At 37.3% G+C, this 19,954-nt stretch overlaps 1 protein-coding gene across 1 annotated transcript; it reads right to left on the bottom strand.

Annotated features, from left to right (window-relative positions):
- Positions 1 to 1,035: 1,035 nt before the first annotated feature.
- On the bottom strand, positions 1,036 to 19,387 carry LOC117918655 (protein S-acyltransferase 8-like). The gene is made up of 5 exons (XM_034835458.1): positions 19,016 to 19,387; positions 4,930 to 5,109; positions 4,231 to 4,536; positions 2,743 to 2,973; positions 1,036 to 1,939 (listed from the first exon to the last, which is right to left on the bottom strand). The coding sequence occupies exons 1-5, from the start codon at positions 19,052 to 19,054 to the stop codon at positions 1,427 to 1,429; spliced, it is 1,269 nt and encodes a 422-aa protein (XP_034691349.1). The 5' UTR covers positions 19,055 to 19,387; the 3' UTR covers positions 1,036 to 1,426.
- Between the last annotated feature and the right edge of the window lie 567 nt (positions 19,388 to 19,954).

Genomic DNA, 19,954 nt, shown 5'->3' on the forward strand with positions numbered 1-19,954 from the left:
CCCGAAATGGGCAAAGTCTTTGGGCCCGGCCCAACCTAGGAAGAGTGAGATACAAGTAAAGTATACAAAAAATGAAAACGCCTTTATTCAAAATAAATTAAAAATAAGCTTCTTCTTTTTTTGTTACATACAAAATTTTAAATAATTTTTATTATATTTAAATTTTCCAATTTAGAGTTTCTTCCAAAATATTCGAGTCTGCTTGCCTATGATTTAAAAACAATTTTCTATTTTAAAAAACATAAACTATTTTAAAAAAAAAAATAACATTGTTTGATTGTTCTCTATAAACAATTTTTAAAAATAAAGTAAAATAAAAATTGTTTTTATTGATTTTTAAAAATAAAATCAAAATAGAGACTTATTTAGGCATGTTTTCTAAAACTTGTTTTTAAAATTTATTTTGAAGTTATATACTATAAACAGTTTTTAAAAACAAAATTTAGAAAATATAACCAAACTTCTTTCCTTTTCTTGAATACCTTTTTGTTAGAAAAAGAGATTTAGAATAATAAAAATTATTTAAAATGTTATAAAATTTCAAATTCTTACATAAAAACTAAATTTATAGAAGTCTTTTAATTTCCATCCCTATTTTTCTCAAAAAATTTCATATTTATGAAATTAATGAGACTTGAAAACTGAGCTTTTAAGACTATTTAATCCACTCGTATTTATTTTTATTAATATTAAATAAAAGTTGGCAAGAGAATTACGATGAATGTTTATAAGTTAGAGAATTTTAAGCCTTGATTGGAATTGTTTTTAAAACAAATTTCCTCCTTAAAAATCTCATTAGGATATAGAAAAAAAAAACAATTTTAAAAAATTTATTTCGAAAAAAACACTTTTTTATAAATTGCTTTGAAGAAGAATTGAAAAAATGAAAATATTTGTAAAACAAATTCCTAAACGGAATTTGATTCTTGAAAATAATTTAAAAAATGGATATAATGAAGTATTTTTGAAAACTTCCCAAATGAACCCTTAAGCAATCAACATCCGATAACATACTCCTCCCTGGCACTACAACAATTTCCTGAAACATTTTCCTGAGAAAATGACAGAATTTTTGGTATTTAATGTTGATGAGAACTAATCCAAGCAAATCCAACAACTTGAAGAGAGAGTTTACAAAAAGATACAAAAATGTTACAACTTTGATGCTGTAATTTACACCAAAAGAATCAAACCAGCTTAGCAGAAAAACTTCACAAACCATCAGTATCATCATACTATTACAAGATATCATCATCACAGTGGGAATACCTCAATCTCCTCCAGCAATTCTGCATACACATCCTCTACTGTCTTCTTTGATGAAACCCGAAAATGGGGTAGCTCAAAGATCTACAACTGAAGGAGGAGTTCCAACAACTGTAACTGCCCAAGTGAAAAGAAAGGAAAAATCAATTGGAAAAACTCCTTAATGGTGTTCTTCCTTCCTGGTGTTGTGGTTTCTGTTCTCAGTGACCGTGGAATTCATTGCGAGAATATCTGGGGAGATCTCCAAGTTCCCACTTCGTCTGCCCCAACTTGAGTGGCGGGTCTCTGATCGAATGCCAGCAGGTTGTTGTGGATCTGAGCCTAAGCCAAGCTCAGCCTCAGAAGAGTTTCTGGGCAGGCTTTCACTGCCTCTGCTGCGTATTTCCTCAACTTCAAAGTTGCGGCGTTGGGAAATCTTCAGGAGGTCATCGCCAATCTCTAGATCGTCTTCTACTTTTGCTCGCCGGTCCCCACCACAGTCGTCTGCTTCTTCTTCTAAAGTGGGAACCATGCGAGGAGGCAGCCTTGGTGGCTCTTCTCGTACATATGCATGGAAATCATTCCTTGAAGGCTTGATTTTAGTGCAGAAAACTTCAAGAAAATTTTTCAGGCAACCAAGGTCATAGGCGTTGATCCTGTTGTCTGCTCTGTAGCGGAAATTCTCATACGTGGTCTGTAATTATCAAGAAATTAGAAAAAATAAAATAAAATAAATGCAAGAATGTAGTGGTAGGTATGACTCTTAAGGCTATTTTGGTTTTCGAAAAGTAAGAAAAGAAAAAAAAAAATGCTAATAAAATATATTTTTTCATATCTAGTTTACAATAAATAAAATTAAATATAATTAAAATTAGTTAAAAACTTAAGCATTTTTAAGAAGAATAAAAATAAGTGAAATAAAGTTGAACAAACATGTAAAAGTAACTTATCAATTTTAAATCTATTCTTTATTTTACTTTACTTTTTTTTTTCCTTCTATTTTTTTACCTTGCACTTTTCCTTCCTCAAATTCTCTAAGAACCAAATATAGCCTAAGCAACTGTGCTAGTGGAAAATTTTTTGACCATTCTCCCCCCCTCCCCCAAAGAACTTCAAAGCAAAATCTTAAAAAAATTGATATGGAGCCATGCCATCAAACAACAATCAGAAACGCCCATTCTTGAATTTTAACAGCAATTCTCATGAAACAATACAAACATGCTTTAAGAATCCAATGGCACACACCCCACAAAAAAAAACAAAAACAAAAACATGTAAGATCAGAAGGAAAAAAGAATAAAAAGAAAATAGAGATACAAGAGGAAACCAGATGTTTTCTTGTATTTGAGCCATGTTTGTCTTGTATAAAAATGGTTAGAATTGAAGGAACAAATCGGCTTGAAATCTTGGTCCCATGACACGGGTTCTGCCAGTTTATTAAAACTAAAACTACTCCTCTGAATATAAATCTTGCCCAAACGAAAGAGAGAAACTGACCTGGTTTGTGCCGATAAGGTATAAATGGAAACCAGTGAGACCCCCAACAAACCACAGAGAAATGAAGCAGTAGCCCATGAGCACGACTGAAATGGGTGATTCCCTCATTGCCTTCCATACGGTTCCTTTATCATCAAAAAGAAATTTTATGTGCAGAGCCGACATTGCAAAGACGAAGATGCAGAGAAGAGTTGAAGAAGAAACAAACAGAAAGAAGTAGCGGTAGTTGCGCTGCACATAAATACAAGAACTTAATTTTTCATGAAAACACTGCAAAATTCAAATAAGACAGCAGAAACAACAGCCAAATTGACCGAACCATCCTTACTGAATTATCCTTATATGCAACTCAACAGTTAACCACTGAAATGATCAGGCTTAATATAGGGCAATATATAAACAATCCAAAATGAAAGGGGATCAACTGACATAAACTAGAAATATGGTTCATATTTTGCAAAATTTGAGGAAATTTTTTTCCCAGAACCGAACTTATCCTAATTTCAAAACTCACAACCAAACATCGAAACTTTTGCAGAAATAAGTTCAGTTCTGCAAACTATTGCAGAAATGAACTTATTTCTCTTCTCCACTATGGGTTACCAATGACGATTTTGCAGACATTCCTTTGAGCATCATTCTGCTTGATTGGAACTTAATTTGCAGAACCACAAGATGGAGTAACGAGATACCTAGAGAATGGATACCACCTCTAGTGGGCTTTGTTAAGCTAAATTTTGACGGATGTTCTTTAGGCAACCTGGGGTAGTTAGAGATTGGAGGTTGATTAGAGATCATTGTGGCAGAGTGTTAAGAGCATTCTTTAAACCTACACCATCGAGGCAGAAATTGTAGCTCTTTTAGAAGGGCTGGTACAAGCCAAAGCTTTGCATTTCTCTAATCTTCTAGTAGAAGGCGATTCTGCTAGTGTCATATCATGAATGACTAAGAAAGAAAGAAGATCATGGAAGTTTGATGTGTGGTTGAGCCAGATTATTGATGTTTCTTCGAAGTTAGGATGTTCCTTCTCTTGGACTCCCCGCTTAGGTAGATGGCGTTAGCAAAACATGGAGCTAGACATGATTTCTTTTGTAGGAAATTTTATACCTATGTGAATTGTAGTTAGATCTAATCTTTTGCACTATCATACACTTACCCACCCTTTTATCCTTCTTTGTATAAAGAGGATTATGTATTTCTTGAAATGATTTCTCATCCTTCTTTGAACTGAATATTTCAATGCAATGAAATTTTTGTTTCTTATACTAAAAAAAAATAAAAATAAAAATAAAACTTCTTGACTGTTATGATTACTGATCTTTCTCAATGTTGCAAAATTACATGTGTGTTTTGTTCAAATTTTCAGCTGAATCAATAAGAACACCACAAAACTTAGATTTTCCAAAACAGAAAAAGAAAAAAAAAAAAAAAGGAAGCGAAATGTGCTAAAAGAAGTAAGGAGAGTTGCAAGCATCCAAGAAAGCATACCATTCCAATGCATTGGCCCACCCAAGGGCAATGGTGATCAAATCGCTCCACACAATTATTACATATGGAGCAATGTGAGCAACGAGGAGGACGATATAACATGCATGTCTCACAATACTTCACCCTCACAGGATAACCATTAACGATGACTTCTTTTGTACGAGGGAATTGTAGGCTTGGTGTTTGTCTTCCACCAGCCTCAGCTGAAGCTGAAGATTCATAACAGAACTCTTCCTCTGGTGGATGAGAATTTCGAGGTATAATGCCAGGGTCACGGGCTGAAGTACAAAGAAGAAGCACCAATACCTATCATAACCAACTATGGAATTAAATTTGACAGGTAGCTAGAAAACCGGTTGGGAAAAAGGCAATCAAAATATCAATCAAAACAAACAAGCATATCATGCACACATAGAATCTCTGGCTATCAAGAGATTCGATTCTCAGGGGCTAATTTTGGAAAAAGCAAAATCAGATTGGCAGAATACAACATTGATTAAAATAATGTATACACTATTGGAAGAACAAAGCGGATGGGTAATACAGTTCTCATATAACTTTTTCTTTCCCTGTTTTTGGGTGGCCTAGAGAGATTTTGCAACAGCTACTTGCTCAAAAAGAAAAGAAAAACAATCCCAGATATTAACAAACTTCAACAAAGAAACAAGAACTGAGTGGACAGGGGTTTCAAGAACTGACATAAATCGTGAAGACAATTGCTACCACCAAAATTGCAGATCCCCCATCTGGAATTTCATCGAGGAGGTTACTAGCAACAAGTGTACAAAAGAGAACAACAGGAACAAGGATAAGCAACAATGTCACAACGAGTGACTTAGCGTCAGGTCCAAATATCAGCCTCCCCCTGAATAAAAATTTCTGCACCAAAGAAATGAAAAATAGAATAACTTTAGGAAAAAGTTCATGAGGTAGAAAATTAACATTGACAAACAATAAAGCTTGCAGCAAAGAGGTCATCAACCTATTTTTGATCAGTGAAATTTATATGATAGATAGGTATCACAGATATAGCTTGCAAAAGCCATAGACTCTACATTCTGCTAACATTGGACAATGTACATCAAATTCTATAACAATGTCATATATATCCCTAATATTGATGAACCTGTAGGCTGAAAAGTTTGATAAAGAAATCAGAACCAAGAATATCAGTAACAGGGAATTCTCTTACTAGTGAAATTGAATACATTAATGTTTTGGGGGGATAAGATACTGGTTAAATCCAGTCCTTGGAATGTCTTTTAGGTGTATAACATTGTTTGAGATATTATGAAAAAGAAAAGCACAAACCAGTGTCAAAGAGTTAACACATGAAAAGGAAATAATTTGTTCTTAAGTGCAAAAAAGGATAAAAAATTTAGTTCATGAAGAATGGAGCCTGCAACAAAGCATTAATTGTCTTCAAAACCTGTTAAAGAAGACATCTCAGCTCTTCCCTTACCAGCTCTTTCATAAACCAGGTAAAAGTGAAAAAGGTTGAGTAGCTGTCAGAGTAACTACTCTGACACAGACAATCCAGAATAATAAACTAGAGAAAAAGACAACCTGGTAGAGATATCGAAGTGACTATTACTATAATGGTTGAGGAGCAGTGATCTGATGGAACTTTCTCATCCTCTTATAGATACTGGAGGATAGCACTTTCCAAAAATGTGTTGAAATTTGGCATTCAAAGTTAGGGTTTTTAATTTAGGAAAGTATTTTAGGAATAAAAAAGGAGAGATCATTTAGGATGATTCAGTTTCCTAATTTTAGGAGAGAATCAAGCTAGATTGATATTTTCTTATTCAGTCATTTGTGTATATATATGTGTATGGTGTGTACCTAAAAAATCAATAAAGGAATTCAGAAATTCTTCATGGTATCAGAGCCAGTTTTCTGAAACCTTAATCCCTTCTAGCCACCTCTTATTCAGGCCATCATTCATTCCGACCAAATCTCTCTGGCCATCTCTCAATCCGACCATCTCTCTCTGGCCATCTCTCATTCCGGTCATCAGTCCCTGTTCTCAAAGCCAAGGGAGAAAACACTTTCTGGTCGGTCAAATCGTCGTCAGAAAACATTCACCGCCGGCGAACTTTTCCGCGACGATTTTTTTCACACCGCAAGGAGCGTCTGGAGGAGATCTACAACTTTTCCCAAAACACCGGAGCCAGAAAACCATCCACACGCCGCCCACGCGCGTTTTTCCGGCCGGCGATTGCATCTCACGCGCCGGCGCGTGAGGGCGCGTGAGCCACTTTCCGGCGACGCGCTTCCTACTCCAAGCTCGCCTGACGCCGACCAGCCACCCTACGTACCTGTTTCTGCCATCCAAGCCCTGCACGTGCCTCTTTTGGGTCCTTTTGCCTCCGCGAGCCCTCCGATCAGTTTTTCCGACGTCCTCCGGCTATTTTTCCTCAACTCCAATCCCTGCACGTGCCTTGGGAAGTGTTCTTCTACCTTTCCGGTCCATGACAAAATACGGAATGGCATCATCACAAGTATCCAGCGTCACGTCACCAGAATTAGGAGGCAGATCTGAAATTCCAAACCTTGGTGGCAGTGATTCCTCTCCTATTCTCATCACAGGACACAAATTAAATGGCTATAACTATTTACAGTGGTCACAATCTGTGTTGCTGTTCATTTGCGGTAAAGGAAAGAATGAGTACCTCACTGGAGAAGCAGCTATGCCAGAAACTACAGAACCGGGTTTCAGGAAGTGGAAGATTGAAAACAGCATGATCATGTCATGGCTTATCAATTCCATGAACAATGACATAGGTGAAAATTTCTTGCTGTTTAGGACTGCAAAGGACATATGGGATGCAGCCAAAGAAACTTACTCAAGTTCTGAAAATATTTCAGAACTTTTTCAGGTTGAATCAGCCCTACATGACTTCCGCCAAGGAGAGCAGACAGTTACTCAGTATTACAACACACTCACAAGGTATTGGCAGCACCTTGACTTATTCGAGACTCACTCATGGAAATGTCCTGATGATGCAGCAACATACAGGAAAATTGTGGAACAAAAGAGACTGTTCAAGTTTTTCCTAGGACTAAACAGGGAATTGGATGATGTTAGAGGCCGAATCATGGGCATTAAACCCCTACCAAGTCTCAGGGAGGCTTTTTCAAAGGTTAGGCGTGAAGAAAGTAGAAAGAAAGTGATGATGGGATCCAAAGAGCAACCTGCCCCAACATTGGATGCCTCTGCCCTTGCTGCTCGGTCATTTAATAGTAGTGGTGGAGATCGTCAGAAACGGGATAGGCCTTGGTGTGATTATTGTAAGAAACCAGGCCATTATAAGGAGACTTGCTGGAAGCTTCATGGCAAACCGGCTGATTGGAAACCAAAGCCACGGTCTGACAGAGATGGCAGAGCACACGTGGCTGCCAACTCTGAGAGCACATCAGTTCCCGAGCCGAGTCCATTCAACAAAGAGCAGATGGAGATGCTACAGAAACTATTAAGCCAAGTTGGCAGTGGCAGTACTAACGGTGTAGCCTTCACTGCTAATCGAGGAGGAATGAAGTCGTGGATAGTGGACACAGGTGCTTCTGATTACATGACAGGAGATGCTGCCATTCTTCAAAATTACAAGCCAAATAATGGTCATTCATCCGTCTATATTGCTGATGGTTCAAAGTCAAAAATTGTCGGGACAGGTTCTATAAAACTTACTAAAGACTTATATCTTGACTCTGTCCTCCATGTTCCAAACTTGGATTGTAATCTTTTGTCCATTAGCAAATTGGCCCGTGATCTCCAATGTGTTACTAAATTTTATCCAAACTTGTGTGTTTTTCAGGACTTGAAATCGGGGAAGATAATTGGCAGTGCTGAACTGTGTTCCGGGCTCTACCTCTTCTCATGTGGCCAATTCTCAAACCAAGTCTCTCAAGCAAGTTGCGTACAGTCTTAGAGTATGTTAGAGTCTTTCAATTCTGTGTCAAATTCTAAGATCAATAAAGATAGTGAGATTATAATGTTACACTATCGCCTTGGTCATCCTAACTTTGTTTACCTTGCAAAATTGTTTCCCAAATTATTTATCAATAAAAATCCAGCATCTTATCACTGTGAAATTTGTCAGTTTGCAAAGCATACTCGAACAGTCTATCCTCAAATCCCATACAAACCTTCGACTGTTTTCTCTCTAGTACATAGTGATGTGTGGGGTCCCTCCCGGATAAAAAATATTTCTGGCACTCGATGGTTTGTGACATTCGTTGATGATCATACACGGGTAACATGGGTTTTCCTTATGAAAGAAAAGTCAGAGGTCAGGCACATTTTTCAAACCTTCCATCTTATGGTTCAAAATCAATTCAATTCCAAAATTCAAGTCCTCAAGTCAGATAATGCAAAGGAATACTTTACTAGTAGTCTCAGTACTTATCTTCAAAATCACGGCATTATCCACATAAGTTCTTGCGTTGACACCCCATAACAAAATGGGGTGGCTGAACGCAAGAATAGACATCTCTTGGAAGTTGCCCGGTGCCTTATGTTTTCCTCTAATGTTCCAAACTATTTCTGGGGGAAGCTATTCTCACAGCTACTTATTTGATTAACCGTATGCCATCCAGAGTGCTTACCTTTCAATCCCCACGTCAACTTTTCTTAAAACAATTTCCTCACACCCGTGCAGCCTCTTCTGATTTACCACTCAAAGTATTTGGTTGCACGGCATTCCTTCATGTGTATCCTCAAAATCGTAGCAAATTTGCTCCTCGAGCCAATAAGTGCATTTTCCTAGGGTATTCTCCAACCCAAAAAGGGTACAAATGCTATTCTCCAACCAACAAAAGATTTTACACCACCATGGACGTCTCTTTCTTTGAACATGTCTTCTTCTATCTCAAATCTCATGTTCAGGGGGAGAGCATGAATGAACATCAAGTTTGGGAGTCTCTTCTTGAGGGTATACCTTCTTTTCACTCAGAGTCACCAAATCCTTTCCAATTCGCGCCCACTGAGTTGTCCACACCCATACCGTCATCAGTCCAGCCAGCCCAACACACAAATGTTCCTTCTCCTGTAACCATCCAGTCTCCCATGCCTATTCAACCTATAGCCCCACAACTTGCTAATGAGAACTTACAAGTTTACATCAGGAGGAGGAAAAGACAGGAATTAGAGCACGGATCACAGTCAACATGTGGCCAATATATTGACTCCAATTCAAGTCTTCCTAAGAGAACATAGGTGAGGATAGGGCTGGAGAGGTGTTAATTCCCAGCATTGATGATTCTACTCTGCCGATTGCATTGAGGAAGGGTGTTAGGAGATGTACAGATCATCCAATTGGGAATTATGTTACATATGAAGGGCTATCACCATCTTACAGAGCATTTGCTACTTCTCTTGATGATACTCAAGTTCCCAACACAATACAAGAGGCATTAAAAATTTCAGAATGGAAGAAGGCAGTACAAGATGAGATTGATGCACTTGAGAAGAATGGACGTGGACTATCACAGATTTGCCAGTTGGGAAGAGGCCCGTGGGGTGCAAGTGGATTTTCACCATAAAATACAAAGCAGATAGATCAGTCGAGAGATTCAAGGCTCGTTTGGTAGCTAGAGGGTTTACACAATCCTATGGGATAGACTATCAGGAGACTTTTGCTCCTGTTGCAAAACTGAACACTATCATGATTCTTCTCTCATTGGCTGTCAATCAAGATTGGTGCTTGCAACAACTGGACATAAAAAAATGCGTTTCTAAATGGTGACCTAGAAGAGGAAGTCTACATGGAAATACCACCTGGTTTCAAAGGAAGTATGGCAAAGAATCAGGTTTGCAAACTCCAAAAATCCTTGTACGGCCTTAAACAATCTCCCCGAGCCTGGTTTGATAGATTCACAAAAGCAGTCCTGAAGCTGGGCTACAAACAAGGTCAGGCTGATCATACTCTATTTGTCAAGAAGTCTTATGCCGGGAAAATGGTCATATTGATAGTCTATGTTGATGATATTATTCTATCTGGGAATGATATGGAGGAATTACAGAATTTGAAGAAGTATTTGTCAGAGGAGTTTGAAGTTAAAGACCTTGGAAATTTGAAATATTTCCTTGGTATGGAAGTGGCTAGATCAAGGAAGGGAATTGTAGTCTCTCAAAGAAAATACATACTCGATCTTCTTAAGGAGACCGGTATGCTTGGATGCAAACCAATTGATACTCCTATGGATAGTCAGAAGAAACTTGGTATCGAGAAAGAAAGTACACCGGTAGACAGGGGGAGATATCAGTGGCTCGTCGGGCGCTTGATTTATCTCTCACACACTCGGCCAGATATTGGCTTTGCAGTGAGTGCTGTAAGTCAATTCATGCACAGCCCCACTGAGGAACACATGGAAGCAGTCTACAGGATTCTTAGATATTTAAAAATGACACCAGGGAAAGGTCTATTCTTCAGAAAGACAGAGAACCGTGACACTGAAGTATACTCAGATGCGGATTGGGCAGGAAACATTATTAACAGGCGGTCCACTTCTGGATATTGTTCTTTTGTCTGGGGAAATCTTGTTACCTGGAGGAGTAAGAAGCAATCAGTTGTAGCCAGAAGTAGTGCAGAAGCTGAGTACAGAGCTCTTACACAGGGAATCTGTGAAGGGATTTGGATAAAAAGGGTTCTTAGTGAACTGAGGCAAACAAGTTCATCTCCAATTCTGATGATGTGTGATAATCAGGCAGCTATAAGCATAGCAAAGAACCCCGTGCATCATGACAGGACCAAGCACGTTGAGATTGACAGACACTTCATCACAGAGAAGGTGACTAGTGAGACGGTTAGATTGAACTATGTTCCTACCAAGCACCAAACCGCAGACATCCTCACCAAAGCTTTACCTAGGCCTAACTTTGAAGACTTAACTTGCAAGCTGGGATTATATGATATATATTCTCCAGCTTGAGGGGGAGTGTTGAAATTTGGCATTCAAAGTTAGGGTTTTTAATTTAGGAAAGTATTTTAGGAATAAAAAAGGAGATATCATTTAGGATGATTCAGTTTCCTAATTTTAGGAGAGAATCAAGCTAGATTGATATTTTCTTATTCAGTCATTTGTGTATATATATGTGTATGGTGTGTACCTAAAAAATCAATAAAGGAATTCAGAAATTCTTCAGTGAAGAGTGAATATCAGTGAACCAATCAGGATGAAATCACATGTGCAACAAACTCAAGATGTTAGACCACCAGTTAACCCAAAAACTTGACTCATTATGTAATAGGCAAACCTTGCCTATCAGGTTCCTCAAACATGGAAAGGCAATGACGGATCACAAAACAAACAAATTGAGGAATAAATAGAGAGAGACAAACTCAAGATCTCTAGGGACCAGAGCTTTGATGTCCTGTTAGACAACTGGTTAACCTAAAAGCTTAATCTATTTGGTACTGCAACAATAGTGTATGCCAGATTAACATGGGAATGGTTCCTGCAAGGATTTTCCATGAGTATATCAATAAGCAAAAGGGAAGTGAGTATTGGCTATTGGTTAAATTTCAAGACTGACGATTTAGAGAAGAATACAACCCAGCAGCAGTAGCATATCTAGACCTACAAGGACGAAAAGCCACAAGTACATAAACCAAACAATCACTGAAAACAGATTTAAATTTCTTGAGTGCAAAGGATGGCAGCAAAAGGCTTCACAATCCCTCCTGCAGACTCTACTAAATTCTGCAGACTGTTATAGGAATGTATTATGATAATACTCTCTTCCATCTCCCCCCATCCCTCATTTTGTTGATTCTGATTAATCCTAAAATGGCATCAGAACATTGTTGCCGGGATGATCTTCCATCCACTTTTTCTATAGTTATTCTTCTTCTGTTTGTCATAAATTGACTTTTCTACTTGTAGAGTTTTGACCTGCCATGGAAGATAGAATGCCCTATAGCATTAATAAGTTTCTGATATCCGCATCTATACTTTTTACAGACTCTAAGGAACAAAAGGCTAAAGTTGCAGCTTGAGTACTCTCCTCCTAAGTGCTCCACTGTAATTTGTTTTACTTCATAACATCATTCCTGGTTGAGGTACTTGCTGTGGGCTCTGCATCAGCTTTGACCTCTGAAATTCAGCATTACTAAAGTTGTTACTATATCTCTACATATGTTTCCACTTCCAAAGAATGTTATTTAACAGGATCAAAATGGCTTCTTTTGGCGATCAAGATGAGCAGATGATCCCAAGATTCCCAACTGCCTTGGTTCAGTCTAGAGTCCCTCTTTCCATCCATGGAAGGTGCAATTGACACTTTGAGATTGTTCATGCTGGCATATGGGGTTTCCCTGTTGTAAAACTGGGATGGGATTCTAATATCCCATTACTGCTCATTATCAATACCATGCCACAGAGATTTGTTTTTTGATAGGTAAATATAAAAGTGTATGAGAGGAAAAAGATATACATGTTGTATACAAAGAGACCCAACTACCAAAAAAAACAGCGCAAAGACACAAAAAACTGCAACTGTGCGACATAGAGATTCTTAGTGAAAGAAAATGTAGAACTACTATTCACCTCCTAGTTGTTTCATAAGAAAATCAAAGTTCAATTTGATATCTCAATATCCTTTAAGTTCCAACAAAGCCCTTGAAAGAGATGGGAACATTTCAACCAAATAAAAATCCAGAATAGACAACTATTGGAACCTTATTCAAGGAGAGATTTCAAATATCTGGAATTTGATTTTCTATGTTATATGGGTGATATCCACATGGAGAATGATTGATATATATTTTTTTTTTAATCATCTTTCTCTTAAAAAGAAGTGAACAAACAGTTGAAGTTCAGATTAGGATGACCAGAATGGATGTTCGATAAGGACATTTCAACCAAAGCCATCTGGATGTTCTCCAAGTAATAAATTAGAGTACAACAAAGAGTATGTCTAGGTAACACTGACCTAAACAGCCTCTGCAACCAATGAAATGCAAGAACCAAAAGATATACTTGCAATTGATTTTCTCATTAGCTATCTATTAAGAAGACCAATTAGCACCCAAGAGAATCATAAACAGCCTCAAAAGTGGCAACAACCCCAGTGCATAATAGCTCCAATAACCAGTGGAGCAGCCCAAAAAAAACAGCAGAAATGACTTGGAAATTTGAAACACCAGGACCTCCATCAATCTCGCTCTCTTTGCTATTTGTCTCTTGAAAAAACACTTCCACTTGAAATAAAAACCATCAAACTCCCACACCCAAAACAAACTGTCAAATGTGTCACTCATACATGCAAGTAACACAAAGACCAACTAGAACCCAACTCCAATACTCACTGAAGAATACACTCAGTCCAACAAAACCCATCAGTTTCAAAAACAGCGCTAAGAAGATCAAACCTTCGTGAAAGGCTGAAACTACTAGAAAACAACCAATTTAACAATGCCCAAATAAAAAATATCACTAACTCAACAAATATCCAGTTCCAACCATGATTCAAGCAAGCCCAAGTGGAGAAATCAACCAATAACAAATGTATGCATGAAAGAATTGTAGAGTAAAGAAACAATGTGTTGCTTCCTTCCCTACTCCATACGTACGCTTGGCTACTTGAAACCTGTATTTCTATGAAGGAAGAGAAACAAAGATTACTCTCATTACAACAGGAGGTACTCTGTCCAACAACCAAACAAATCCTTCCCCCGTCCAACCACCACAAATGGGTTTTTGTACTTCAGAACCACCAGCATACCACTTCATATAAAAATTTGAAGACATCTAAAATTCAGTTGCCTGGAACAACCCCTCCAGAAAAAAAAAAACATACCAATTTCTCAACAGTGACTGACCCTGTCCCTCAGACAATATCCTTTTTCAACTATACAGAACAGCCAACAATTGCTCAACCAACAACAGATCAATTAATTTAAGTTTCTCCACCATCATTTTCTCATATCATTAGGAATCGAACTGTCATTAAAAAAGAGATGTGAAATGAACCATCTCTTACTCAGGAAAATATCTTTATCAAAATCAGTTCCCATTCCAACACAATATCTGTTCTCAACTTTCTAACCTTAAGGCAACAACAGTGGAAATTCAGGTATTGCTCTTGAGTGACGATTGAGGAAATTCCAAGTTCAATTCCATTTAACAGAGGAAAAAAATGAACAAAAAAAATGCAAAAGCAACTATCCATCATAGCTTCTTCCTTCTTCCTGATTGTGCCCTTCAACTATCAAAATTGATAATGGGGAATGAAAGGTTCTAGATACTGTCCCAAACTGCTGAGAAATCTGCTCAGGGCAATTACTGCAACTTTGTATAGACAGTCAGAACATTCTAAAACTGCCAGAAATGTGTGTGTGACTAATATTCTTGATCATAAAACTACCTAGAGGGGAGTGAATAGGTAGTCCACAAAATTATGCTCAAAAATGATATATCAAATTATAATCTTTTAGGTCTAATTATAACTTACTAAATCAAATCAATTTTTCCTTTTTTATTAGCCCAATAAATTAATAACTTTTTCAATCCACACAACAAACACCGAATATACATGGAAAATTGCCTACAAAGTGTGTCTCAACTGCTACAAATGCAAAAACCTTAAGTCTTTTTTTTTTATTTTTTTTTACTAGTGTTGAATTACAATGAGGCGCTAAAATAGCAACCCAAAGATGTACAGGAAAGAGACACTCACCCCCTTACAGCTGAAACAAAAAACTGTCCAACAAGGTGGGCAAAAACCACAAGTCTATTGACAATAGTAACATCTAGTAAGATGGACAATTGTTTACTTAGACAAAAGGAAAGGGGGATTGGACATTAAGCATCTCTCAACTCTTAATAAGGCTCTCCTTTGCAAATGGAGTTGCCATTTTGCAAATAAGAGAGGGGCCCTTTGGAATCAAGTTATTAGTGGAAAGTATGGGAAAGAAAAAAGGGGTGGTATTCTCAGGAAGTGAGGGAGGAGTATGGTGTTGGGTTATGGAAAGCAATAAAGAAAGATTAGGATCTTGTGAGTAATAGGATCTCTTTCTTAGTGGGTAATGGATGAAGGGTGAAATTTTGGAATGATAAGTGGTATGGGAACACACCTTTTAGTGTTTCCTTCTCTTTTTTGTTTGCTTTAGCTGACTCCAAGGACACATGGGGTGAAACCCTTTCTTTTCTAGACCTTTAAAGGATTATGAGGTGGATTGTGTGGATAGATTTCTGACTGTTTGCATGGGAAGAGAGTGTGTAGGGATGAGGAAGATAGGGTGCTTTAGACAGAGACAAAGAACGACAAGTTTACAGTTAAATCTCTTTACAATGCCTTGGAGCTAGGCAGTTTCGTTTCTTTTCCAATGAGAAGTATTTGGAACTCACGGGCAGCCTAAAGTTAGCCTTTTTGCTTGGTAGGCAATGTGGGAAAAGGCTTTAACCTTGGGTCAAATTCAGAGAAGAGGGTGGTATTTAGCAAATAAATGTTATCTTTGTCAATTGGATGAAGAATCCATATTAGGGCTTTCGCTCAAGAGCCTCTTCCCCCCTCCTTATTCAATGTGCAAAGACAAAGGTTTTATGGGAGTTACTCTTTGAGGTGTCTCAGGTGCTTCTCTTGTCGATTAAAGAGACACTACTAGGTTGGCATGGTTGATTTATGGGCAAGAAACACAAGAAAGTTTGGAAAGCAGACCCCTCCCTTGTGCATCTTTTGGACGGTTTGGAAGGTAAGGAAAAGAATTGTCTTCGATATTGACGTGCATTTGATTCAAAGGCTAAAAAACTCTTTTGTTTGCTTTCTTTGATTGAAGACTAAGTTGTTTATCGATGATGGTCCTCAGACTGTTGTTAGTTTCTTTGATTGGTTGGGCTCTTGTTGAGGTTGTTGTAGTCCCTCCTATTTTGTAGATTTTTCTCTTTTATGAGCCTTTTCGGCGGTGGGTGTATAAGTCCTATATGCCTTGAGTTGCACTTTTGGCACCTCGTTTTAATATATCTTTTTCTTTATCTATAAAAAAAAAAAGACAGTAGCAACAATCAATTAAATACCAAAGAAGCATACACAATTTTACTTGACCCAAAAGTTAATACCCCATGAGTCTTATACTAGCCAGCACCAACATATCTTCTTCATATTCACTACACAGTGCTTTCTCGTGTTCCTTAGTAGATCACCTTAAAACAATATTGAGACTTAGTGATGTGAATCCTTGAACTCTATCTTTCCTTACTAAAAGAGCTTTCAAGATTCATAAACCCTAATTTTGAGAGTTTTTGGAACTAGGGCAAAATAATTCCAATCTCTAGATTTTCAAGGCTTTCCTTTTTGCACACATAAAAATAATTTTTTCAAAGATTTTATACCAAAACCCTAGGTTTATGGTCTTATCAAACTAGGAAAACTCGTATACTTTGCATGTACCTTGTTGCGCCCTTGGTAAAGGCATCCTTTTTTTATATTTCATTTAATATATATATATATATATATATATATATATATGTATGTATATATATCTTCTTGTTGCCTATCCAAAAATAAATAAATAAATAAAACTAGGAAAACAAGTTTTAGGAAAATAATAATTTTTATTATTATTGTTATTTAGGAAAATAATAAATATGCAAGTACTTGAACGTCCGATTTTTGGACATTCAAACGTTGAACACATGTTCCCCCTCATTTTGCTTTTGTCCACGTGATCAATCTTAGTTGCTTTCAAGAGTCCAATGCTTGCCTACAACCCTTGATTACGACTAAATCATGTATTTTATAACATCATTATTCTGTATTAATTTCAAACTCGAAATATACTTACATGAGCTTCAATTTTCGTATCTCCAACTCATACATGTCATGATATTAAACTCAGTGATAGTGAAGTACTTTTGAACTGGTGACCTTTGGAGCAAAATTGCAAACTAAATTAATACACTAACAATGTAGATCCGCCAAAGTAATGTGTACAACAATATGGGGTACTAAGAAGTAATGTATAGACTAGGAGTAAGAGAGTTTTGTGGAGTTGTACATAATACATATTTGTGTGGAATGATCTAAGGAGTCTCCAAAATATCAAGTGTTCTTAGATAGTTGGTGTTGAGCACTCTTGGGCTTTGTAAAAATCCTAACCCTTTAAAGCTTTTTTTGTGCAATACTTTTGCATTCTTCAATCTTCCAAGTCTTTTCTTACTTGTTTTCTTCCATGTGCTAGACAGCATCTAACATTGATTGGCTCAAGCTGATTTAGAAAGCATGAGTGCCTGGATGTATCATGTAACTAGAGGCTATAGAAACTTATCAAAAAAAAAAAAAAAAACTAGAGGCTATAGAAGGGAACACCCACAAGGCCTAAATATGGAATAAAACAAAAGCCCAATGATTGTAGCAATAGGATAACGAAATAATTTTATTTATTTTTTGATAGGTAGAATAACGAGATAATATATATATCATTTTAGTTCGTTGGTTCACATTCATCTTAGTATAAAAAAACTGGTTTGTGACTGCAAAATCAGCCACCTTTCTACCAGACAGGTCCCCTAAGCATGGCCACGAAACCTTACAAGAAATACACACTACAAAGTGACTTCTAGTGACACTTAACCTCTGTTAAATATAATGTCTAAATTATATTGGTTATACCCCAAAAGTACTTATCCTTAATCTCCAATATGAAACCTGTCATACCCTATTTCAGCTTAACCATTGGGTGTCTTCCAAACATCAATTTGTGCAATCCAGTCCTCTCTACCTTGTTTTTTTTTTTTAATAAGACTAAATTCCTTATCTTTGTTCCCTGCACATATCCTAAAACTTTTCATTTCAGAAAGCACTATCTACACTTCTGAATTATAAGTCAACGAGCAACATGATACCACAGGACACTTGAAAGGTTTCACATGCGGAGAATGCTTACAGCACCAACAAACCACTGTATAGAATCAAGTTATCTTTGTCATGGGACATTAAAAATAAAGTCCTCGTTCTACAGGACATTGAGTAAAAAACAAAAATATAACTTAAACCGACCAGACAGGTAAATAATGAAATCATTGCAATTGCCTCTGGATTTAAGGTTTTTGCCTCAAGGCCATATGTGAAAGTAAACAATAATGCTGGATAGAACACTCCAACCAAGCATCTGATTGTTCCTTAAGGTACCAAAGGTGCAGTGACCAAGCTACCCTACTTGAACACTGAGAAGTGGCACTTCGGTGAATGAAGGGGGAGACCTGAAAAGCTTGAAATTGAGGAATTGGGCAAAATTACTACTTGAAGTTAGCTCTCACTGAGCCCATTGAGTGATAGAGGCTGCTATAAGTAACCCACATAGAAATAAGCCACCGGTATCCAAGCTTCCACTAATGAAGCTCTCAACTGTGAAATTCTGGAGAGAACCCCAGATCATAATTGCTTCATAGTTCAAATTCAGTAGCATTTACCAAGACCATGCCAAAAAACCAGATGCCCTAGAGAAATGGAAAGGCGACCATGAATCACCTCCACCAATCTCATTGACTCCACTATTCAACACCTCAACAAAGGTTCCGTTCTTGAATCATGTCCAAAGCAGACAAAAATCAAATCTCACGCCCGCGAACACAAAAACCCAATTCATATATTCCCTGAACAACAGACTCACTGCAACAAAACCCACCATTTCCAAAAAACCATCAAACACAAACGCTGAAAATCACCAGAAAACAACAACCCCCGATTCAAATTCCACTCAATCAGCAAACACCCACCAAATTTTAGCATGTTCAAATCAAACTCCAGCCCAGCAAAAAGCAAAACAAGTACAAGAAAACTCACATTGCTTCCCTTCCAAACTTGGTACACCCTTTTTGCCATTGCAACCAACCTCCGCTATGCAGGCAGAGAATCAAAGATTTGGAACTTGTGGGTGTTCATTTCCTAGTATCGGAATCCGTGCAAAAAAACAGAGGAAGGGGCGCTTTGGGGTTCAAATGTTGTTTTGACTGAAACAAATTGATGGGCTGGTTGGATTTGCTGCCCCCTTTTTCAACTTTTTTCTCTTTTGCTGCTTTGAATGTTAGGAAATAGGAAGAGAGGGCAGTGTAGAAGCTAGATTATGAGGGCATACATGTGATGTGATGAGGTAATAGGAATGTCTTGGGGAAAGTTTTCTGTGTAGAGAGGGAGAATAACAATAATAATAAAGAGCACGAACACCTATCCATACGGTTCTATGGTCTGTTCTTGAATGATTGATTTATTAAAGTCGTGTGGACTGTCAATTCTACCCCTCTTGATTCCCACTTGATGTGAATGTTTTCCCTTACTCCTCAAGGGCGATTTGGAGAACAAAAAACGTGAGGCAGCTGATTGTGAGACTCATTGGGCGGTCGCTTATTAAATGGGGTCTATTGTAAAAGTGAACTGGCTGGCTCCTCTTTGTTTCCTTTTCTCTATCCATTTATTTATTTTTTATTATTTTATTAAATATTAGGATTTCAAAATAATTTTATATATGGAATGATCGTTTATCAAATTTGGGTATGTGAAAGTGAGGTGGTCAAATTGTCGATACTGCTTGAATAGAAGTTATGAACCCTAATTGGTTGAAGTAATTTTTTATTGTAAATAACCCATTTCTATATTAAGAGTAGGTTGATAACCCACGGCGGAATACATTTTTATCTAATAAGGTAAATACTTCACATCTTATTTTGACGAAACGGAAGATATTACCAATAAAGTACGTCTTGTTCATTAATATCTCGAAAATAT

Source organism: Vitis riparia, chromosome 7, assembly GCF_004353265.1.
Source record: "Vitis riparia cultivar Riparia Gloire de Montpellier isolate 1030 chromosome 7, EGFV_Vit.rip_1.0, whole genome shotgun sequence".
Lineage (NCBI taxonomy): Eukaryota > Viridiplantae > Streptophyta > Magnoliopsida > Vitales > Vitaceae > Vitis > Vitis riparia.